Source organism: Vipera ursinii, assembly GCF_947247035.1.
Source record: "Vipera ursinii genome assembly, chromosome: 10".
Lineage (NCBI taxonomy): Eukaryota > Metazoa > Chordata > Lepidosauria > Squamata > Viperidae > Vipera > Vipera ursinii.
Genome location: NC_139520.1, coordinates 15,372,414 through 15,397,024, shown reverse-complemented (window position 1 = coordinate 15,397,024; position 24,611 = coordinate 15,372,414). Strand labels below are relative to the sequence as shown.

The 24,611-nt window shown below is 40.6% G+C and overlaps 1 protein-coding gene across 1 annotated transcript in view; it reads left to right on the top strand.

Moving 5' to 3' along the window:
* Positions 1-2,803: 2,803 nt before the first annotated feature.
* ZNF536 (zinc finger protein 536) overlaps positions 2,804-24,611 on the top strand; it is a gene marked incomplete at both ends in the record, with an annotated part of 207,877 nt that continues 186,069 nt past the window's right edge. The window contains one exon of the mRNA XM_083370307.1: positions 2,804-4,973. Within this exon, the coding sequence (XP_083226433.1) occupies positions 2,804-4,973 (2,170 nt within the window). The remainder of the gene's footprint in view (positions 4,974-24,611) is intronic.

Here is a 24,611-nt window from a genome sequence, read left to right as displayed (position 1 = left end):
TTTTCCACTTGCATTTTTACGTGCTTTCGAATTGCTAGGTTGGCAGAAGCTGGGACGAGTAACAGGCGCTCACTCTGTTATGCAGCACTCGGGATTCGACCCGCCAAACTGCCGACCTTCTGATCGACAAGCTCAGCGTCCTAACCCACTGAGCCACTGCGTCCCTCAACATCTCTTACCATTGACCAAATTGCCCAGAATGGCTTGTTAATGTAGTCTGGGGAACCACAACTTTCCTAAAACCTTCTCCTTAAGCTGTCAAAGTGGTACCCCACCCCTCTAGGCCCCATAACAATTATAATTTCTTTGAAAAAAACATAGAACATAGAATAACAGAGTTGGTAGGGACCTTGGAGGCCTTCTATTCTAACCTCTGCTCGAGCAGGATACCTTGTACCATTTCAGACAAATGGTTGTCCAGTCTCTTCTTAAAAACGTCCAGCACTGAAGCATTCACAACTTCTGAAGGCAAGTCATTCAACTGGTAGATTTTTCTCACCATTAAGAAAATTTCTCCTTAGTTTTGAGTTGCTTCTCTCCTTACTTAGTTTCCAACCATAGTTTCTTGTCTTGCCTTCTGGTGCTTTGAAAAATGCATTGACCCTTTCCTCTTTTTTTGTGGCAGCCCCTCAGATATTGAAGCACTGCTATCATGTCTCCCCTAGTCGTTCTTTTCACTAGACTAGTCATACCCAATTCCTGCAACCGTTCTTCCTATGTTTTAGCCTCCTCTAGCCCTCTTTGTCGCTCTTCTCTGCACTCTTTCCAGAATCTCAACATCTTTTTTTTTTAATATTGTGGTGACCAAAACTGGATGCACTCTTCCAGGTGTGGTCATGCTAAGGCTTTATAAAGTGGTACTGGTATTTCTCGAGATCTTGATTCTTGATTTCTGACACTTAGTAATCAAAGTTCATAAGGCAAATGTTTGTAACTTCTGTTCTGTAAAAAGGTAAAGGTAAAGGTTCCCCCGCACATGCGTGCTAGTCATTTCTGACTCTAGGGGCCAGTGCTCATCTCTGTTTCAAAGCCAAAGAGCCAGCGGTTGTCTGAAGATGTCTCCGTGGTCATGTGGCCGGCATGACTGGACGCCAAAGGTGTAAGGAACGCTGTTACCTTCCCACCGTAGTGGTCCCTATTTTTCTACTTGCACTTTTATGTGCTTTCGAACTGCTAGGTTGGCAGAAGCTGGGACGAGTAACAGGCGCTCACTCTGTTACGCGCCACTCGGGATTCGACCCGCCAAACTGCTTACCTTCTGATCGACAAGCTCAGCGTCCTAACCCACTGAGCCACCGTGTCCCCTCTGTTCTGTACTAAAATGGAATTGGTTTGTCAGTCTCTGTGAATGGGTTGAACACCTGAACCATTTGTGAAGGATTAAGCACTCTATTCATTCTGAAGGATTGTTGGCATTTTTATAGCGTGAAAGACTGACGGAAGCTGAGAGAGTTAACCCTCCATATGTTTCACTTGATTGCTTCCCATCCTTTTCTGAGAGTGTATTAGAAGCAACACTAGCAACTAAGTTTTTGCAAACATCTTCTTGCCTTCTCTGAATATATAGCAAGGAGAGAAGATTATTACTAGGGACAATTATGCTGACCGGTACTGCACGCCGCTGTTTAACAAACAGCTTGGACTTCTAATTTTCTGCAGTGCCAACTTTGTAGGTACCATTTGTACTCATTACTGTACATTGAGAAAGTTATTAAAAATTCTTAAACTTGTTGAAGCTTTCTGTGACACCTTCCCTGGCTTTTAATTGGGTTTTATCGAGTCTTCGAAGAGAGCTCTTTTAAAATAATCAGTGGTCTCTTTCGTTTGCCTAGTTGCAAAAAGGAATTTAGCAACGGAGCTAAAAACAAAGCAGGTTTTGCCTAAATATTGAATGAATTTGCTCGACAAGTAAAGAAGACAATTTATGTCTCTTTAGATGGATGCCCTGTTTAAATGACGCAGGAACAATTGCTTTGGAACAGAAGGGTTAAGTCTTAATCTCAGAGGTTTGCGAAGCTGCTAGTCGCAGTCTCCTTAAAATTTAATATACCTCGTTAATGCTTACTTGCAAACACTGAAGGATTTTTATGATTATAATCATGTGTTACAGCACCTAGTACTGTTTCTAAGTCGCATACTAATCAGCTTAATGAGATATTACCGCACTTTTTGTTGACTAAAGCAAAATCCTTTTTATTGTTCGAAAGCTTGTCCTTTACTTTATTTTCCCCCCAAACATTATCTTGTTTTATTGTGTACCAGTAAATATCATGCGATCTCTCCACCCAACACCCCCCCCCACCCATAACACCAATCAAATCATAAAACCATCTTTCTCATTGGAGAATGTGGGATTTATTGAATAGACTTAATGGGACTGAAAGTTTCCTAAATGGATTTCTATTTTTGTTTCTTTAAAAGGGGCAGTGAGCAAGAGGCATCACCGTTCTCTTTTGTGTAGATGGGCAAATGTACACAGGTGTGGTCTCCCAAAGAAAGGGGCCTGGTGACATTGAAAGCTTAATGCAACTTATTTAAGAACCAGCTATTCAGAAGGGTAATGTGTTCATTTTAGAAGCCTAATTAATCCATGCAATCAAAAAAAGTATGTGGGGTGATGAAGGCCTTGTATAATTAAGACAAAACAATCGCAATAGTGCACCATGCACTTGACATTTAATATACGTTTATTGAGTTTTGACTGCAGGAATGTTGTGTATGGTTTTCATGCTTTCATAGATCCGCTGATGAAACCACTCTACTTGAAAATCTAAACTTTCCCTTCCTTTTTTTTTTTGCAGGAATGGAGGAAGCTAGTTTGTGTCTTGGTGTTTCTTCAGCAGGACCAGAAACCGAGGCCCACCTCAACAGCTCCCTGCTCAATGGCCAGTATTCAATGAGTCAGAAGTTGCACCAGATCACCTCCCAGCTCAGTCATGCCTTCCCTGAACTTCAGACCAGACAGAACCCTGAGGACAAAGCGGTGGCACTTCTAGAAGACAAGAGCCACGTTTCTTTAGCCAACCAGCCTATCAGCAGTCAGATGGCCCTTTTGGCCAATCAACTCAACCGGGAGGTCGATACCAGTTTAAACGGGAGGGTAGACCTACAGCAGTTCTTAAATGGACAAAACCTAGGCATCATGTCTCAGATGAGTGACATAGAGGACGATGCTAGAAAGAACAGGAAATACCCATGCCCCCTGTGTGGGAAGCGCTTCCGGTTTAACAGCATCCTATCACTACACATGCGCACCCATACTGGGGAGAAACCATTTAAGTGCCCCTATTGTGACCACAGAGCAGCTCAGAAGGGAAACTTGAAGATACACCTGCGTACTCACAAGCTTGGAAACCTGGGCAAAGGCCGTGGGCGGGTCCGTGAAGAAAACCGGCTTCTGCATGAGTTGGAAGAACGGGCCATCCTGAGGGACAAGCAGATGAAAAGCAGTCTTCTGCAACCCAGGCCTGATATCAAAGCCCACCCTCATGCTCAGCCTGTCCCTCTGGCTAATTGCAACGTACCCATGTCCACAAACCACAACACCCCTGACATTTCTAATCCAGTTCCCTCTCCAAAACCTGCCAACATCCAGGAAGAAGTGGTTGTCACAGCTGCTGGCTTTAGATGTACTTTTTGCAAAGGGAAGTTCAAGAAGCGAGAAGAGCTGGATCGGCACATCCGAATCCTCCACAAGCCTTACAAGTGTACGTTGTGTGACTTTGCGGCCTCCCAGGAGGAGGAGCTGATCAGCCACGTGGAAAAAGCTCACATCACTGCCGAGTCTGCTCAGGGCCAGGGTTCCAATGGAAATGGGGAGCAGGCGGCCAACGAATTCCGGTGTGAAGTGTGTGGCCAGGTCTTCAGCCAAGCTTGGTTCCTGAAAGGCCACATGAGGAAGCACAAGGACTCCTTTGAGCACTGTTGCCAAATCTGTGGGAGGCGCTTCAAGGAGCCGTGGTTCCTCAAGAACCACATGAAAGTCCACCTGAATAAGTTGTCGGTGAAGAACAAATCCCCCAGTGACTCAGAAGTCCCTGTGCCTGTGGGAAGCATGTCCCAGGAAGCTCATGCCAACTTGTACTCCAGGTACTTGTCTTGTTTGCAGAGTGGTTTCCTGCCCCCAGACAAAGCTGGCCTTGGTGAGCAGAACCACGCCTATAGTAAAGGGGATTTGCCTATGAAAGAGCGTGAAGTCCTGGGCAAACTCCTGTCTCCTATTGCCAGCATCGGACATAGTCTTGCTGAAGGGGACAAACATTCCTTATTAGGTTGTCTAAACCTTGTGCCTCCACTCAAATCGAGCTGCATAGAGAGGCTGCAGGCTGCTGCCAAAGCTGCTGAGATGGACCCTGTAAACAGCTATCAAGCTTGGCAGCTCATGGCAAGGGGAATGGCCATGGAGCATGGTTTCCTGTCAAAAGAGCACCAGATTCAGCGGAGCCACGAAGACCCTTTGGCAAACGCTGGAGTTCTGTTTGATAAGGAGAAGCGGGAGTATGTGTTAGTAGGAGCAGATGGTTCCAAGCAGAAAATGCCTGCTGATTTGATTCACAGCACTAAAATGGGCAATCAGAGAGACTTGTCAAACAAACTGGACCCTTTGGAAGGGAGCAGAGATTTCCTGCCTCACGGTATGAATCCAGGGCTCGAGTACAACATGCAGAGTCATGGCGGTGCGAAAGAGAAGCCCACCGAGTGTCCCGACTGCGGGCGAGTTTTCAGAACCTACCACCAAGTGGTGGTTCATTCCAGAGTCCACAAGAGGGACAGGAAAGTCGAAGAGGAGCTCCTCCAGGGGAACATCGATGAACGCCGTGGGTCTGGGAGCGACCAGGAATCCCAGTCAGTCAGCCGATCAACCACACCTGGCTCTTCCAACATTACCGAGGAAAGTGGGATGGGCGGAGGCCTCTCGCAGACAGGAAGTGCTCAGGAAGACAGCCCCCACCCATCTTCTCCTTCTTCCTCAGGTACGTCCGCTTTCAGCATTGTGTCTCCTCTTTGAAGGGGTCCAAAACTGCACCCATTGCAGACAACCGACTTATTGAACAACCACCGCGTTCACCTAATGACCAGTGTTTTAAAATCATGTGCGATGATGTGGTGACACATCTAATGACCCACAACTATAATTCTGGATTAATTCACGGCCATAAGCTGAGGACTTCCTGCATTATATTGCTTTTATATTACTGTCCTAATTTGGACAAATGCAAATCTATCTGGGTGGTCTGTCTATACCAGGGGTAGGCAATCTTGGCTCTTTTATGACTTGTGGACTTCAACTTCCAGAATTCCTGAGCCAGCATGGCTCAGCTTGGAAACCTCTCCCTTTCCCCTCAGCATGGCTGGCTCAGGAATTCTGGGAGTTGAAGTCCACGAGTCATAAAAGAACCAAGGTTGCCTACCCCTGGTCTATACGGAGTAATTTCTCCTCCTTTAGCTTCAGCAGCCACATTTCACTTTTGTTTCTGTTTTGATAAATCCTTCTTTCATGAGATACAATTAATTTATATGGCCAAATGTGGGGTACCTTTAAGGATGTGAGCCCCAAATTCTGAATACACAGAGACTAAGAATCATAGGAAGGATTCAGTAGAAAGGAATCAACTTCCCATGGATGATTCTTGTCTTCCGCAATCATTTTAAACCTCACAAAAAATCATGTTTTAAAAATATCCCATTGGTTTTAGCGTCAACCCGCTGTGCACAAAAGAGCAAAGTGAAATAATATTTCATTTAAGTCTTCCACAATATTGAGCCTTATTGGCAAATGTGTGTGTGTGTGTGTGTGTGTGTGTGTGTGTATAGATATAGATATAGATATATAGATATAGATATAGATATATAGATATATTAAATATAAATAATATAAATATAAATATAAATAATATAAATATAAATATAAATATAAATAAAGGTAAGATTTCTGGCCTCATCTCTCATTTCTAGACCCTTGAACTAATGGATAGTAAATTGAAAGTTATATCTCCAGCCCTTTTTATAACAAAAGCACCTCGCTAATATTGTAATCATTCTGCAGACCTAACAACGGAGGAAATCATTGCCATAACAAATACTCTGTTACTAATGGCAACATTGATTTCTGCAATCAGCCATTAAGTCTAGAAAATGAAAGACAGTTCAAGAGACCTTTAGGCATTACATTGCCCACTGTTAAAGATCTGATAGCAGGCTGTTTTTTCTCTCTTTTTTGGTGCTCACCCCCTCCCTGGCTTTCAATAAATATTTTAGCATTGAAGTCAATCCTCTGTTACAGTTATTAAGGAGATGCCAGTTTATTTTTGCCACTCTTGTCATCCTCCAGTATCCTCCATTTCTGAGACCAGATTTATAGAAAAGAGTTAGTTTGGGGAGGTGACTTATAATAAATCTGTAAGCCCCCCCCCCCTCTACTTCTTAAGACCTATAAATCTGTTCTCTGCATTCCACAGATTCCTACAGAGATTAACACAGTTGTTTAAATACCCAGGAAATCCTCCAACACCTCTTAGAATTCAGGCCTCGTGTATACAATATATTTGTCATCAAAGACATGCAGAAATCCTATGAGAAATGGGAAGACTGGTTTTTATACCATCTAGTTGCTTGGATTGTTTTAAGGGGATTCAAAATCCAGTAGGAAAACATAAAAGATTTGGTCTGCCATGCAAAGAGCATTTGCCCATGTTTTGAACATATACCGTCTCTTTTGGAGCACCGGTGTCCCAGAAGTTGGCCAAAGAGGATCAGGACATGCCTTAGAGCAGTGTATCGCCACCTGAGCAACAATAGAATAGAATAGAATAGAATAGAATAGAATAGAATAGAATAGAATAGAATAGAATAGAATAGAATAGAAGAGAAGAGAAGAGAAGAGAAGAGAAGAGAAGAGAAGAGATGGAAGGGACCTTAGAGGTCTTCTAATCCAACCCCTTGGTCAGGCAGAAAACCCCATACCATTTCAGAGAAATAGTTGTCCAATCTCTTCTTAAAAACCTCAATTGTTGGAGCATTCATAACTTCTGGAGGCAGGTTGTTCCACTGGTGAATTGTTCTAACTGTCAGGAAATTTCTTCTTAGTTCCAGGTTGCTTCTAGAAGTGTGGACTGAAACTTCCATTACGATTGGGGAATTCTGGGAGTTGCAGTCCAGACTTTAACAGAATAACAAAGTTGGAAGGGACCTTGGAAGTCTTCTAGTCCAATCCTCTGAGCAAGCAGGAGAACCTATACAATTCCAGACAAATGGTTGTCCAATCTTGTCTTAAAAACCCTCCAGTGTTGGAGGAATGGAGCTCTTTCAAGGTTGAGAAAGCCTGCTTTAGAAGAAGTAAGAAAAACAAACAACATAGCCTTTGACTATTTTTATTTGACTTTTTTTTAATGAAGAAAATACAAATGCCGTCTCAGAATCTCAGTGAGGCGTTTTCTTGACTCTGCTCAAAGGGACCCTTGAAATTTGTCTAATTTGATTATAGGCCTGGTGGGTAAAACTCAAAAATGGCTTTTTAGGGTGGAAAGCAATTCATTTTATTTCCTCTGTTTCTTTCTGATTTTATCTGGACCAGAACAATATATAGTTTTGACCACCATCAAAAATACCAATCAAATACATTGCTATTCCCACCCCCCTCCCCGACTCCCTGTAACTATCAGGCCTTTGAGATAGTCCAGACAAGAAACACCAACCATGAGTACTAACTCTACCTTTATTGTAAGGTTTCTCCAACCTCAGCCCTATTTTGGACTCAGATGTAATTTATCAGAGCTATGTCTAGGATGGGTTCTTCCTCCTGTCTCCCAAGGTCATTCTCTCACACCATTACAGTAGCTCAGGGATGGGCAGCTGTGCTTGACAGATGTTTTCAATCTCCAATTTCCATTATTCTTTGCCAGCAGTGAGAGGCTGCCACAGCAGATGCCTTTAGATGTTGTCCACTGCTGGGTAAACCATAGATACCTGGGCCACAGCAATCTCCTGGCCAAATTAATGGTCTGTCCATCTATGAAATTACTTCTTGGTGACACAGGACAAACACAGTCTCCAGATACAGAGAGATGAAAATAATGATACCCTTTTTCTTTTCTAAACCTCTCATCTTTGAACTCGCTTGGCCTTTTTCAAAACTGGCCAAGTCCATAGCTTTCTGAGCCTGCGGTCCACTCCAGTCTCCATCAGTGATCAGGAATTCTGTGGTGCAAAGTTCCTAACCATATATGAAAACAATTCATGCATCTTTAATCTTCTTTTATCTTGGGGAATTGGGAGAATATTTTGCCCTTTAAATTCCCTCTATTTAAAAAAACAAAACAAAACTGCATTTTTGGACCTTAGTCAATTTATAAGACTTACCATTATAAACTTTGCTAAAGTTTAGCAACATTTATCTCGTACTTGTAAACTTACGTACTGGATTTAGCTTCCTCTCACGTCAATTGGATGAATAATTTCTAATTGTTTTTCTTGCAGCCTCTGAATCGAAATGTAGCATCTGTACAATAAGCCATGTCATAGATGCGGAAAACCAAAGTTTCAACTTTTTTTGCTGCATTCAATAACATGCTTTTACATTTAACCTGGTTGTCTTCAGTAATATTTCTTTGGTCCACTATAAAATTCTCAAGAAACACTTTTAAATTGTTGTGAAATGATTGCTACCTGTGGATGATAAATCAGCAGACTACAAAAGAAGCTTTTATTCCCAAAGTTAAAGGGAAATAGCCATTGAGACAGTCATTAAAACGTTACTACAAAAATACTACAAAAATACGGTTAACCAATTTCTAAGCCCACAACAAGTCTTACAACTTAATTTGCATCACTTGATTCCTTTTTTTGTGCAGTTGTTGTTACAAACTGGGTCAGAGGGCCTGAGAAACTATTCTTTTTCAGAGCTTAACCGAGGGATTCTTTTATTGTAAATTGGTGCTCTTAACATGATAGTAGTTTCTGAATTCATCATATTAAAAATAAAACCTTTTATAGACGGTGCTTCTTAGAACAGGTCTCTGGAAGAAAGCTTACAATGAGTGGCAGCAAAGGCTTTGTTATCTGATGTAATTCTTCACAAGGGAGGGTTGGGAATAGAGTGGCTGCTTTTTTTTTTTGAAAAAAAAAATGTCTAGTTCAGGCTGAGAAGAAGAAAGGGTCAAGTTTGCAATCAAACAGTTATTGCAGAAATGGGTGACTGTCACTGGCTGCGCTAATGTGGTATGCAGCTGTTTGTTATACGAGTAAAAGAATGTTTGAATCAGTGAACATGTGAAAACGGCTCCACTGGACCAGATAATGTGTTTGTTCTTTGACTCTGTAAATTGCCACGGACGAAGCTGCTAAAACCCAGATCTTTCAACAAAGGAAGAGGTCATATATTCTCAGAGAAAAATGGACAAAATTGGTCAGATAGATGTTTCATTCTCTTGCAGCCTTTGCTTGTTGTTGTTGTCACTTGTAAAAATTGCACTTGCCATCGCTCTTTGCTCACAAGGCAGAGAGATGCTCACACAAAATGAGAGCCACTTGTCAGCTGTACCGTTTTCCCTCCGACCATAGCCTCTTTACTAAGGAGTAAATCCTATGGATTCCAATGAGTCAGCGTTGAACTCATTGCCCATTGACGCTAGGCAAGTTTTGAAAGGGTGTGTGTGTTCCTTTGGGGTATATTTCTCCAGATTATACAAGTTTTCCGGGACACGAACTGGGAATGTCTTGCGATCATACAACTGCCTTTCCAGATCAGTCTTCAAAGAGATAATCTCATTATTATCTGCACCATCCATTTCTCAATCCAAAGAAGTTAAGTTTTGTGAACTTCAAAAGCTGGACAAGCCGGATGCTTGTGGCGAACGGGGAGAAACGGGCACTGCCATCGCTCTCACGTGCAGAAAAGGGCAGCTCCTGTGTTGTGTTCTTAATTTCTGAAATATGTGGCAGGAACTATTTATTCCTGGGCCAGCAGACAGAACTATACACCAATGTAGGTGGCTGCTTCTCTGGGATTATTCGTGGAGGTTGTTTTTGCTCAGGAATTGGCAAACAGAATAATTAAAGCTTAATGTTGTAAGAAATGATACTGTTCGTTGTAACTAGTCGAGTAGCTGTGTCTTCCGCATTTGCCTATAATTTTGGTGTGGAGATAATTGAAGTCTTGATAGTAAGAAAGGGGTAATTGAATGCACTGACCCTCCAGTTCATTAAATAAAGTAGGCTAAGTTGCATGATCAATGGAAAGCACAAAGATGGTGTGTTGTTTTTTCGTTTTTTTTTGTTTTTTTTAAAGAGAGAATGAAAAAGAGGGGGAGGGGAGAAGGAAAATAAAATACCATGATCTCTAATAATTTATTCTTGTCCATAGTACTTCATGTTGACTTTGGCACAAAATGTTTGATCAGCTGGTTTGGATCCTTTTCAGTGTTTCTCTCCCTCCGCCCAATCCTTTCCTATGGCAGCGAACTCTTTCTCCAACAATGCGATTCAGCCTATATTTATGCCATTGACAGAGGATATAAAAAAAGCTTTTGTATTGGACAGTGCTGCAAAGTTTCTGGACAGAAAACGTTATATTGCCAGTTTCTTTTCTCTTTTCTCTCTTTTTCTTTGCTTCTTCCTTCCTTCCTTCCTTCCTTCCTTCCTTCCTTCCTTCCTTCCTTCCTTCCTTCCTTCCTTCCTTCCTTCCTCTCTTTATTTCCCTTCCTTCCTTCCTTTCTCTCTTTATTTCTCTTCCTTCCTTCCTTCCTTCCTTCCTTCCTTCCTTCCTTCCTTCCTTCCTTCCTTCCTTCCTTCCTCTCTTTCTTTCTTTCTTTCTTTCTTTCTTTCTTTCTTTCTTTCTTTCTTTCTTTCTTTCCTTTCTTTCTCTCTCTTTCTTTCTTTCTTTCTTTCTTTCTTCTTTCTTTCTTTCTTTCTTTCTTTCTTTCTTTCTTCTTTCTTTCTTTCTTTCTTTCTTTCTTTCTTTCTTTCTTTCTTTCTTTCTTTCTTTCTTTCTTTCTTTCCCAATCAAAAGTTCTATGTGGACCAAAAAAAAAAAATCAGGCAGAAAATTTAAGACTGAGGATTAAGATCTTCATTTTCCCCCCTTTTTTCTTTTTTTTTCCTTGTGCATTCCAATTGTTCTTAAAATATTTGGCAATGTCAATTAGTAACTGAGCAGAGTTAGCTGATGAACACAATTTTCCACTAGACTGAGCACCCTATTGTAGTTGAGCTAACAGCAGCTTTCTGAGGTCATTATCATTCTCGGCTAGTCTAGCCCAGCTGCTTCATGCTGCAAAAGCCAAACTTTATACTGGAGCTTTGGGATGGCATGCAGCAACAGGGGGCTGGAAAAGGAGGAGTGGGAAGTTGGCGAAGAAGCTTGAAAAGCAGACACACAAATAAAAATAAAATACGCTCGGAGGAAAGAGAACGTCAGTGCTTCTAGGTATTTTGGAGGAGCTCTTGCTTCTGAGCAGATTTTCTCTCTCAGCTGGTGCTTTCCTTTCAGTGAGACTTGTTTTACAGTCTTCTTCAAGTGAGGCTTTGACATCTACATTAATAACTCATATCTCCTGGCTTTTGTTGCAGAGTTTCTCAGCTTCAGCAACACTGTACAGTAAGATGTGTGGAGTTCATCTCCCAGAATTCCCTAGTCAAAATTCTGGGATTTCATACTGTACATATTAAAATCACTGAGACTGACAAATGTTGCTTTACAGAAAAGCAGATCCTTAGATCAGATCCTCCATCCATTGGGGCAGATGATGATAGACAGTTTTGTGGATAAATAGATCTGAAATACAGCTAAATACTGTATTTACTGTAAATACTACACGGGAAGTCACATAAGAACAATTCTAGTTATTTGCCATAAGAACTAGAATTGTTCTTATATGACTTCCCGTGACGTCTATGGAATACAATGGGTGACTAGCAGAAGGGAGAGATTTTCAAGGGCTATAACCAGAAAGCTAAAACTGCAAGCAAGATTTGGTGAGTATGACCTTTTGAAGTTCATCTAAAACACAGAACATAGCTAGAACCTATTTTTATTCATTTATTAGATTTCTAAAGTACCTCAAGGAACTCTCCATAGTGTTTGCATAAACATACAATAGCTGCAATCTTATGCAACAATGTGTTTGTGTGTGCGCCTTCAAATCAATCTTCCCTTCCCTTCCCTTCCCTTCCCTTCCCTTCCCTTCCCTTCCCTTCCCTTCCCTTCCCTTCGTTTTCCCCCAGGGAGAGAGAAAGAGAAAGAGAGAGAAAAAAAGAGAATGAATTTATGCCAGGAAATAATTAAGAGTGTTAAAATTTAAAAGCAGCATGCAGTGATCCCTAGGTTGCCTTGATTGGCAAAATATTCTCAGGAAGAGGTGACAAACAATTTGGGGGGGGGAATTAAAAAGATTCACTCGCTGTACAATAGTCCTTCAGATTATTTGAGTAGTGGCTGTTATGGGGACCATCGCTGCTGATTATTTGTTTGTCTCATTTGGTGTCAGGTTGACTGGGATGCAAAGCTGCACTTCTTTTAAAGCTCAGCTGTTATAACGGAATGCCATATGTAGCACTTCTGATGCCCGATATGGAACACCGTGCATGCTGCTCCATGTTTGCAAGAGATTTAGAGAAGCTTGAATGCTGGGTATGAAAGCTGTGTGCATCTAGGCATTGGGGAAAGCACTTCCTGGCAAGGCTTCAGCTTTTTGTTCTTACATAATGTCCATCTATTGTAGAAGCCGAGAAGAAATTGGTTAACCGGAGAAGGCAAAAGGTCTATTCAGTCTAGTGGTCTGTTTCCAAGAGTGACCAACCAGATGTTGCTGGGAAGGTCACAAGCAGAATGTCAGGTCAGATGCCAACCCCGTCTCATTAGTTTCTAAAACCTGATTATTCGGCAGATTGTGTACGTTGTTGCAGGGTACTGCAAGGGATGGTTAAAAGCAGGTAGGCTAGACTGTGGTGAGAATTTTTGGAGGTCCCTCTTTCTCAAGGGGACAAGGGAGGAACAATGATAAAGCTGCTTATTGGCTTTATAAATAGTGCATCATCCAAGGAAGCCATTCATTCATTCATTGAATTGTTGTGTCAGGCTATTTACACCGATTCACATGCATTACTGATGAAGTTACATCTATTACATCTCTTGGTTCCATCTCTGATCATTTTTCTTTCTAGTTCAATCCAGTTATGAAGTCCTCAACTTACAACAGTTCATCTAGTGACCGTTCAAAGTTACAACGGCACTAAAAAAAGTGTCCGTGACCATTTTTCACTGTTACAACTTTTCCAGCATCTCCATGGTCATGTGAACAAAATCCGGATACTTGGCAACTGGTTCATATTTATGTTCCCAAGTTCATGTGATCCCCTTTTGTGACGTTCTAACAATCGAAGTCCATGGGGGGAAACCAGATACACGTAACAACCGGGTTACTGTTCTGTACCAGCCTGCTACCGGCCCTGCAGAAAGGCAACCCCTTTATAAACGGCAAGAGGCTGGAATGACGTCTGCCAAATTTATTACTACAAAAAACAAACAAGACACGTACCAAGATACAGGAGCTTTGAAACACTATCTGAGCGGTTGCTTTCAGCAAACCAGCCCTCCCCACACATTCCCTTTATAAAGAGTTCAGGGCATGGCCTCTCTCTGCCTCCTTCCGAGGTGCCCCATTGCCTTCCTCTGTTTACTCCTGATTGACTGCCTCCTGCGTCGGGCGTCCTTGAACAGGGCCAGCTGTGGGTCATCTTCATCCACACTGTCAGGCTCACACAGCTGGGTCTCCATGGTGACCAACTGGGAGGGGCCTGCCTGAGGGCTATCATCAGCAAGATCTTCAACCCCCTCAGCAAGGTCTTCAAGACCCCCCTCCTCCTCTGATTCGTCCGACCCAACTGCCGAACCCACAGGCTGACCCTGAATCACAACACTTACCAACTTAACAAATGCAGTGATTCACCTAACAGACGTGGCAAGGAAGCTTGTAAAAATGGGGCCAAATTCACTTATCAAATGTCTCCCTGAAGAGCAGAAACATTGGGATCAGTTGTGGTTGTAAGTCAAGGACTACCTACATGATGCAAACTTTTATTTTTGTTTTATTTGTATGTGATTCTTTTACTGAAATGTTGCCCCGTGGGAACGTGATGAAGAGTGGCCTTGAACCACTGAGAAATGCCAAGCGTTCTGTACTAGCCAGACTTCGGTAAAACTGAGCAGCTGTAATGTTGCTCAACTGTAATGTTAGTTCCTGCCATGATTATGATCTTAAAAAGAAATCTTTGGTAACATCGGTAATGGCAGACCAGTTTCTTTCAAATGTATTTTGCTCTTATTGATGAAAACATCTGAAGTTTATATCTTACGGCACATCACTCAGTTGAGATAGAATGGGGACCAGGCTAGAATGTGGGACACTGTGAGTTCTAATCCTGCCTTAGGTATGATAGCCCATTGGGTCACTTTGGACAATCGTTTGCAGATTGTGAGTTTTAGTCTTGACTTAGGCATGAAAGCCAACCTGGACCAGAATTCTCTCTCACTCTCTCTCAACCCAACGCACCTCTCAGTTTTGTTGATGTGAGAAAAATAGAAGGGAGAAGAATTATTAGATATATTTGACTTGTTTATAAAATAATAAAGTAGGATGTAAATAAATTAAAATAAATATAATAAAAATAAATGAACTACAGAGAAAGTGCAAATCACTCCATGTTTTCAAGGAAAAGAGTGTAACTTCTAAAAATGGTGGAATGGTAGCTTTACTTCAATACCCCTTTGAAGTAAAACTCATCCTAGCACATTACGTAAGTGAGATGTAGGAGTTATTAACTTCACACAGAATATAGCTCTTTCTCCCCCCCCCCAATTTATTTTGGGTTAGATTGAGAGTAACTTTGTGAACACCAGTATAGTTGCTGAAAGACAGCACAATGGTGCTACTAATAGGCAGGAAGCACAAGAAGATTCCTGTTTAAATTTTCATTACTAGTTATTTAAGGATATTACCAAAAATATTTCACTGTCACCATATGATCTTTCTATATATAGCAACTATGAATCAGATACCTACTGTAGAATGTATTATAAAAATAACACTGTAATATGTTCGTGCTTAGATCTGTATTTAGAGTTTTTAAAAAACTACCAAGATACAATCTGTTTTTCTCAGCCTCACAGCATGCTTTGATTGAAAGAAGTCTAAGCATTCTATTGTTATTTATTTAAAAACACACATAGCTTCATTTTGAAGATAAATTCAAGTGCCTTAAACATACAAGCATAGATTGAAATGACTCTACTTAGGAAAGGAAAGGAAAGGAAAGGAAAGGAAAGGAAAGGAAAGGAAAGGAAAGGAAAGGAAAGGAAAGGAAAGGAAAGGAAAGGAAAGGAAAGGAATCAAATATTAGTGGTGGAGCACTGAAATAACAAAGCCAACAGGAAAATAAGGGGAAATGTTTCTGGAGAATCCACCTTTGAGCAAAATGCCATTGAGTAGGAAATTATGATAAATGTGCACTAGATAATAGTCTGTTCTGAAAAGGCCCTACTCTGAGCCATTGCTTGCCAGGTCTTATTCAGATATCGAGTAGAACACATGGAAAGGAATATATGGCAGAGGACACTTTTTGAGAGATTTAGATCACTGAGAGCTTTGAAAAACCGAACATTGATACAAAAGTTGAAAGCAAGTTGAGAAGAAAATTGAGGTAATATGTTCTGAATGCATAGACACAGCAAGATTTATTTATTTTATTTAATAAAATAAATAAATAAATAATAAAATAAATAAAATAAAATAAATAAATATCCAAAAAAAATTGTGAGATCAAGCAATAACCCCCAATTTATAAAGCAGATATTTTAGGATTAGTGTTCCATCAATCAGAGGTCTAGCTGTCTACCCGCATTTAAAAGACAGCTTCTTTGATTGATACCAAATTGACCCTAGAAATATATTCATTGGAACGTCTTCCTCAAATGTACACGTTGCAATTATAAGCATAAAATCTTAGCCTTTGTATAATGTATTGAAGTGTGGAAAGAAACCTGGACCTCAGGATCATTAATAAACTCGAGATTAAAGCGGGGTTGAATCAGAGATTTCTTAGCCCACAGCTCTAACCACAAAAACTTAAACCCATCTGGAACATCAATTTAGAAATAGCTTTTCCAAGCTACTTTTCATTTTATCATTAACTGTATTTCACTTACACCGTACCTCTTCCATATTGGAGATGCTGATTTATTACAATATTAATTGAATGTATAATAAGTCTGCGGAAGAAGCAAACATCTGGAAGTTGTTGATTACATATACCTCAAATTCCAAGAATTCATTCAAACAAAGAAATGTTTGAATTACAACTGATGAAAGCCCAGGGTAGTCATATGATGTGGTTGGAGTATAAGTGGTCATTTAGCTAGTTTTGGGTTGCTTTGGACCTACCTAGAATCTCTAGGGTCTCAGCTCTCGATGCACAAGACTCTAGAATTCGATCCATTTTTGGAACCATGAGAATACTAATGTTTAGCACTTCATGTTTTTCTTAACAAACGCTTGGGCTGGTATCCCAAGGGGAGTGCCCCGCTTCGACCAACTTTTTATAATGAAAACAAGGAGGCGTAACAAATATGTGCCTCAAGGGAAACGCAGCTGCTGTTTGGTCTTGTGGGATAGTTTTTCTCATTCTGAACAGCAAACCAGCTAAAAGGATAAAGATTACATTAATGTGGTAGCAACGTAGCAAAGAATTGTTGAGATGATACCTGTAAAATGTAAGTGCAGGAACTCCCTTGAGGAAGAAATGATCAGGCTCAAATTATCATATTTTGGATATGGTATTAAAAGACTCAGCTCCCTTGAAACTTCTATAATCAGGGGAAAAGTGGAAGGAAAGAGAAGAGGACAATGGAAGCAAGGTGGATAGACTCAATTACATTGGGGGTGGAGGCACTGTTGGAAAATCTTAAAATGCAACATCGAAGTCTGCCTATGTGCTTGCTAAGAGTTGACCCGGATTTGATGGCATATAACAATAATCGTATTCTAGTTATGCATTCAGATTTCCCTCAAACTCCCCTCAGGAATGCCACTGTAGGGCATTGCATGCCAACACAACTAGACACAGTTTTTTCCCTGCTAAACTTTTAATTCCCACAGCACTGTCTTATGGCTAAAGATATTACCCATGTAGTAGGGCTATAGTATTATCATTATCCTTTCATCTTTTTACTACTGCTTCTTATTGTTATCATATTATGATTATTATTACTCTGTTGCTTTTCATGTACACGAAGAGCTTCTGCACCAGAGAGAGATTCCTTGTGTGTCTAATCACACTTGGCCAACTATTCTATTCTATTCTATTCTATTCTGTTCTGTTCTGTTCTATTCTATTCTATTCTATTCTATTCTATTCTATTCTATTCTATTCTATTCTATTCTATTCTATTCTATTCTATTCTATTCTATTCTATTCTATTCTATTCTATTCTATTCTATTCTATTCCCATTTCCATTTCCATTTCCATTTCCATATTCTATTCCATTCCATTCCAGATTCTACGTTCTGCTATCTTAAGCCATATAGTCAACTATCCAACACTTTTTGAAGGTAGTTAGATAGGCAATGGGTGCTGCCCACATGCCCAAATACAGTTTTATGTCACAGATATGCACCATAGATATGCCACAGATACCTAGAGTGTAATGGTCAGGTGACAGAGAGTTCCATTTCCTATAACTAAACATAATGAAGACAATTTATTTCCAGCCATTCAACTCCTACTACAAATCAATGTTATGTAAGGTACTTGTTTGCCCCACTGTTATCCACATAGGGGATTTATCATTAGGTGGCCAGGGATAAAAGTAACACACCTGTGTTTTTGCAAACTATCATTCCAATTTTTGCAAACTATTATTCCAACCTGGCCCATGTTTTACCCAACCTGGTTGGATAATTCCACGTTGGTATGTTTCTGTTTCTCTTGATTAAGTATATGTTGGTAAAAGAAACCATGATTGACCAGACAAAGAGCAGAAATGAGTACAACAGCATGTAATTACTCATATTTAAGGGAGGGCATCATTTGCAGCATCTTTGCCAGCTGTATTGAGTGGCCAAGCATGTTGTATACTGTAAGTATACAATTAAAGGGTGGTTGAGTGGGTCCACTTCTATTGACAAAGTTTTACTGTGTTTCCCACATAATTTACATCCTTGACATGGTCCATCCCTTCTTCAAATGATGACTCGTATTAGGTACCTACAGTTTTTACTGTAGTAGTTCCAACAGATTAAGGGTTTTTACACTGTGTTTTGCAACCTTAATGCATTATTTTAGCCATATTTTCCTTCTCCGCTTTTATTTTAAACTTTGTTTAAAAAAAAGGATTGTTTGAAACTAAGCTAGTCAAGGCTACGGAATCTGGCAAATATTGCAAGTTTAAAAATACACCCATAATAATAATCAAACTTGTTCTTCAGCTGGGTTGTTACTTAAATTATAGAATAATTTTTGGCATTTGGTAAAGGCAGGGGTTTAAAAACTTTGTATTTGCATTGTTGTTAATGCTGTTTTCTGAAAGGTCCATGTAGGAGAGAATCCAAACAGAAAAATAGTAATTAATGTAGTGGGGATAAATTTAGAAAAGAGCTGGACTCCATTTTTTTTTTAAAAAAAACCCCTTAATTTATAATGTTTGATTCCCTCAACTAGGAACCATGGGATCTCCCATTATAGGAAGATCAAGGCAATTCTAACAATTTATGACCGGTGTATTTGTTGATTCTTTTATGGCTGAGTTCCACGCAAAAAAAAACAACCTGCGGCTTTATGTGATCTGGTTAATTGTTGTTAGCACATTTCCTTCAGGAAGCATTATCCATAGCCTATGGGAGACTTTCTCTTACTGCTATGCTTGGGAAATTTCAAACAGTGGTAGCTCAGTGGAAGCAAAGTAAAAGAAGAGAAAGGTATTTATCCTTGAAGCTATTGTCTCATGTGCTACTCGGTGGCGTTTAGGTATTAATCCTGGTTTCCCAGTGATGTGATAACAGGAAAAAAAAGAGTTGGAAGGGATCTTGGGGGGGGTCTTCTAATTCAACCCCCTGCTCAAGTAGGAAACCCTACACCATTTCAGACAATTGTCCAATCCCTTCTTAAAAACTTCCAGAGGCAAGCCATTCCACTGTTTAATTGTCCTCACTGTCAGGAAATGTCTCCTTAGTTCTAGATTGCTTCTCTCTTTGATTAGTTTCCATCCGTTGCTTCTTGTCCTGCTTTCAGGTGCTTTGGAGAATAAGTTGACACCCCCCTCCTTCTTCGTGTCTGCCTCTTATTTATTAGATCACTGTTATGGTGTCCTTCTTTTCACTGATCTCCATAAGCACTTAGGGCTGAATGTTAGTACAGAGGTGTTTTTTTTTTTTTGCAGAGTCTATTCAAGATCATAGTAAGTTGGGAGATAGTAAGGGGGAGAAGAAGGGACGCAGTGGCTCAGTGGGTTAGGACGCTGAGCTTGTCGATCAGAAGGTCGGCAGTTTGGCGGGTCGAATCCCAAGTGCCACGTAACAGAGTGAGCGCCTGTTACTCATCCCAGCTTCTGCCAACCTAGCAGTTCGAAAGCACGTAAAAATGCCAGTAGAAAAATAGGGACCACTCCGGTGGGAAGGTAACAGCGTTCCGTGCGCCTTTGGCGTCTAGTCATGCTGGCCACATGACCATGGAGACATCATCGGACAAGCGCTGGCTCTTCGGCTTTGAAACGGAGATGAGCACCGGCCCCTAGAGTTGGAAACGACTAGCACACATGTGCGGGGGAACCTTTACCTTTACCTTTTAAGGGGGAGAAGAGGGTGGGTTTAGCTGTACCTGTGTATAAATAAATGCTTCCACAGAGCTTAGTTAATCATAGGAACACCCAGGTGAGTTGAATATGAAAGGGATTCTACTTAAGAGTCCTTTTCATGCTTATTTAGTGCATTTGCCTTTGTACGGTAATACCTTTTTCCCAGAAGGCCTTTGAAAAAAATGGTCACAAAATAGCACAAGAATGCGTTTGTCGTGAGTAAAAGTTGGAGCCATTGTTCTGATGACACCTGTAAAACATAATTATAGCTCCCATCACTGTTTCTCTCATATTTGGAGAGGAACATTCATTGCTTCTAATCTCAGGCGTGGAAGGTTTAGATTCCTTTAAGCAGCATCAAAGTAATGACAACAGCATGCAGCTGCTAACTGTCTTTTCCTTGTAGTTACTCACCCAGCTGTTTAGAAGGGAAGAGAGGGGGGGAAAGGAAAGGATTATGGTTTTCATACCATATGGCCCAAAATTTATTTGCTATGGATTGGCCAGCTTTGCAAACTGTCATAGTACTTTTGGAAGTGACAGAATAACAAATTTGGAAGGAACCTTGCAGGTCTTCTAGTCCAACTGCCTGCTCAAGCAGGAAACCCAGTGGTGGGATTCAGCTAGTTTGCAATGCTTCGGCAGAACCGGTAGCTAATTTTTTGTTGCCCAGGCCCAGAATGGACTTCCAGAAGCAGCATCCACACAGACAACCGGTTGTTCACATATTTGAATCTCGCCACTGAGGATACCCTATAGTGTTTCTGACAAATGGTTTGCCAATCTCTTCTTAAAAACCTCCAGGGATGGAGCATCCACAGTTTTTGAGGGCAAGCCATTCCACTGATGAATTGTTATAACTGTCAGGAAATTTCTCCTTAGTTCTAGATTGTTTCTCTTTCTGATTAGTTGCTTCTTGTCCTGCCATCAGGTGCTTTGGAGAATAAATTGATCCTCTCTTCTTTGTGGCAGTCCCTTAGATGTTGGAAGGCTCCCCTAGTCTTTCTTTTCATTAAACTAGACATACCCACTTCCTACAACCACTCTTTATATGTTTTAGTCTCTGGTCCTCTAATCATCCTTGTTGCTGTTGTCTGCACTCTTTCTAGAATCTCAACATCTTTTTAATATCATAACAACCAAACCTAGATGCAATATTCCATATGTGGTCTTACCTAGGCTTTATAAAGTGGTACCAACATGTCACATGTAATAATTATGTATACTAATTATAATAATTAGTATACTAACACATCACATGTAATAATTATGTATACCAAGTACTTCTTTGATGATGTTGAGATTTCCTTTCCCGTTCTAAAATAATATCGTTCTGGAAGTACTTTTCCAGCGGAATAGGGGAAATAGAAAATTAGAAGGAAGGAATTGGTTTTGAGTGGAATAACCTTATTTCAGATCCCTGATCCAATTGGACAAATCAAACTTGTTTGGGAAAAAAAGAGAGGGGCATTTTTGCATGCTCTAAGCCTTCCAGACCATCAGATTGTTTCAAACTCATCCAGCTCAATTTGCCAGTGTGATCCAAATTGCAACTTCCTATTTGGAAATTTGATTTGAACTAGGAATTGGTTCACATTGGGTTGGAACTCAACTTCCAAATCAACTCAACTTTGTCCAGGCTTATCAAAATTCACATTGGCTGGACTTAGGTAAGTGGGGCCAACTTGGCTATGCATTTTAGGGCTCTGGGTGTCCAATTGGTTGGGCTAGAGGCAAGTAGACCTTATAAAACAGAATCAAAGTTGAGATAATTTTTTTAAAAATCAAAGCAGCTGAAGGCAAGTATATTGTCAAGGGAAATTTCATAAAACCATACAGTATCCCAAGTTCTTCAGAACAAGAAATGAAGGAATAAACAAATTCTAAACAGGTTTCTCAATATAAAATCAGGAGAGTTTAGCTCATCTCTTCCCATTTTGGGGGCCCTCAATTTTGGCATCTTGTAGAAATGTCTGCTTTATTTCTTTTGTAGTTATGAATTTTTAATAATCCAGACTTCAGGTCAACAAATTTCCACTGTGTCTGTGTATTTCCTAAACCTGTTTTTATTCTTAAAAAAAAAACTCATCTACCTGTATAAAACCTTTGTCATATTACTTAATGTACCATGGTTTTTTTTTCAGCTAGTGTGAATCATCCCCAAGAATCTTTTTTTGCTCTACAAAAGTTAAGGATTTTAAGTTAATAAAGCAATGAATCAACTGTCCAACATCCACTGCTATTAATGAATGAAGCGGGAGCATAGATCTTTAATTTCTATCCTATATAACTATGAAAATGATGCCGATATAGATTATGCCAGCAAGTTTTTTTTAAAAAAAATACATTTTGATTTCATGATGAGAAATGACTGGTGTTCTTCAAAAAACAAACAAAAAAAAACCCCAAACAAACCACCCTGTCATTTTATTCTTTTGCTTCACTTTTCACTGTGTTGTTGTAATCAAATCCAAGTGTCTTTTGCTTTAGGGAATGATTTGAGTAGATACAGGTGTCGGGGAATTCAGACACATTCATTGTCCTCCTTTAATTTTAGTTTTGCTGATCTGGAAACATCCTCTTGGACAGTATTTGTAAATTGATTCTGCAGCTGGACTTTAGAGAGTTTATTTGTGGCCTGCAACACAATAGCTGTAAACTACCACCCCACTATACAATAAGAAAACGAAAGGCCAAAGCGGTCATTCAAAATAGGCCTCATTAGGCATGCCATCCATATGGTAGTAGCTTCAGCACAAGGCACCGCTTGCTGTCTTATTTGGAGGCAGTGCTTGTTGGAGGACAGGCTCAGAGAGAGCAAGAATCAATCTGTGGGATTTTGATGGTGTCGGGTACATGCCCTAAATTGTATCCCACTTCTGGTCTGAAATAGGAAAATTTCATGTTTTAGTCTATGCAGAGGATGCTGAAATGGTACATGCAGCTCATGTTGGGATAAGGATGAGCCTAAGGTGCCTTGCAATTAAACATAAATTATAAGAAGAGAAAAATATTGATTTCTTGGAAAGTCTTTGAAAATACACAAAATGACCACAAAGCTAAGAAAAGACCACAGGGGATGTGCACGAGGAAGGGTACCACGTGTGACCCTTTGTTTTGACTGGAAAGTGATGAGGAAATCAACACTGGCAAGTTCTAGCTTGCTCATTGAATACCAAACGAACAATGAACACCAGGACAAAATTTCTAGGTCAAAATAATGATAACTTTATTGTCACTTTGAATGTACACCAATCGGCATACATCAAAATAAAATTTTGTTGCATACAGCTCTCAAAGGGTCACCACCTCTGATATATACTTCTTGTTTGTGGCCCGCTCAAATTTCACATTGTCCATTTTAGTCTCTAGGGAGTGAACGATGGCACACAGGACAGATGGAAATGGGGCTCCATGTGGATTAGCCCTCAAATTCGCTTGTATTCTGACAACCTCGCCTTCTTTCCTTTTTCTGATGCTGACTCTTCCACCTTTTCCTTAAAGAGGCCTTGCTTCTTTTCGCCCCTGGAGCACACTGCTGCCGCTGCCACCAACTCCTCCAAAAGCCTCTCTCTCTTCCTCTGGGCCTGCCAACAGCCTTATCCAGTTCCTTTGCTCCATAAGCTCCAGGTCCTCTCCTCCTCTGCCTCCTCTGGAAACAGCCCATGCCAGCAAAGATTGTCGGTCGTATGTCGTATGTTACCTTAGTTCCACCATGTTGCTCAAACACATTAAAATTTCCTGATCATGTGGCCTATAGCCCTTACTATCCCTCCCAAAACTATTTGCCTTCAAGAGCCAATGCAGCCGCAGCCATTCCAAAATGCATCAAATACCAAATTCAATCAGTTTAAAAGCAGTCGAGTACCGAGATACGACTGTAGACTCAACCAATCCAATGTCTTGATACTGATTCCAGCCTCCCACCAAGTTTTCAGGATGGAGGTTATGCAGTTCCAGTCTGAAGGCAGGAGATGCCACTGACTTCTATGCAACAAGCTTTGTTCTGTTACTTAGCATTGCAATAGTCCTAGTGGTATTATGTTAACAGGGCGGTGTGGTGGCTCAGCAGTTAAGATGCCGGTCTTGTCAGCTGGAAAGACCTGAACACCACACGATGGAGTGAGCTCCCATCCTCACCTCAGCTTCTGCCATCCTAGCAGTTTGAAAGCAAGCACATGCAAGTAGATAAATAGGTACCGTTTTGGTGGGAAGGTAACAGCGTTCCATGATGTGTGCTGGCCACATGACCACGGAAATGTTTTCGGACAGCGCTGGCTCAATGGCCTTGAAACAGAGATGAGCAACCCCCCCCCCCCCGTACTCGGCGATGGCTAGTGGAGTAAAATCCACAGGCACTTCTTTACTTTTACCTTTGTTGTGTTAGCACATTTTATAACCAGTGCGATCTTGCCACGTAGAGACAGCTGAGCGAAGATGAAGAGAGAATTGCTTCAGATGAGTGAGGAAAAAATGCATAGACTTGTGACTTCTGAGCAAGTCACAAAAAGGGGAGCCAAAATGTGAAATCAAAATAAAATAAAAAAAATAATTGTCCCCTCTTTCTCCTTTACGCTACCTACTCTCTGATTTTAGGATGAAAATATTTCATTTAACTGTTTGTTTCGGCCTTAGAATTACACGTCATGTTAGCTTTCCTGTAAATTTGTATTTCACCAGAAATCAGTGGTAGGTTTAATTCATCTTAAATTATTTCATCATCTGTGCATGTGTGCTTTCCTTTCCCAATTTTGGCAGCATTTACAGCCT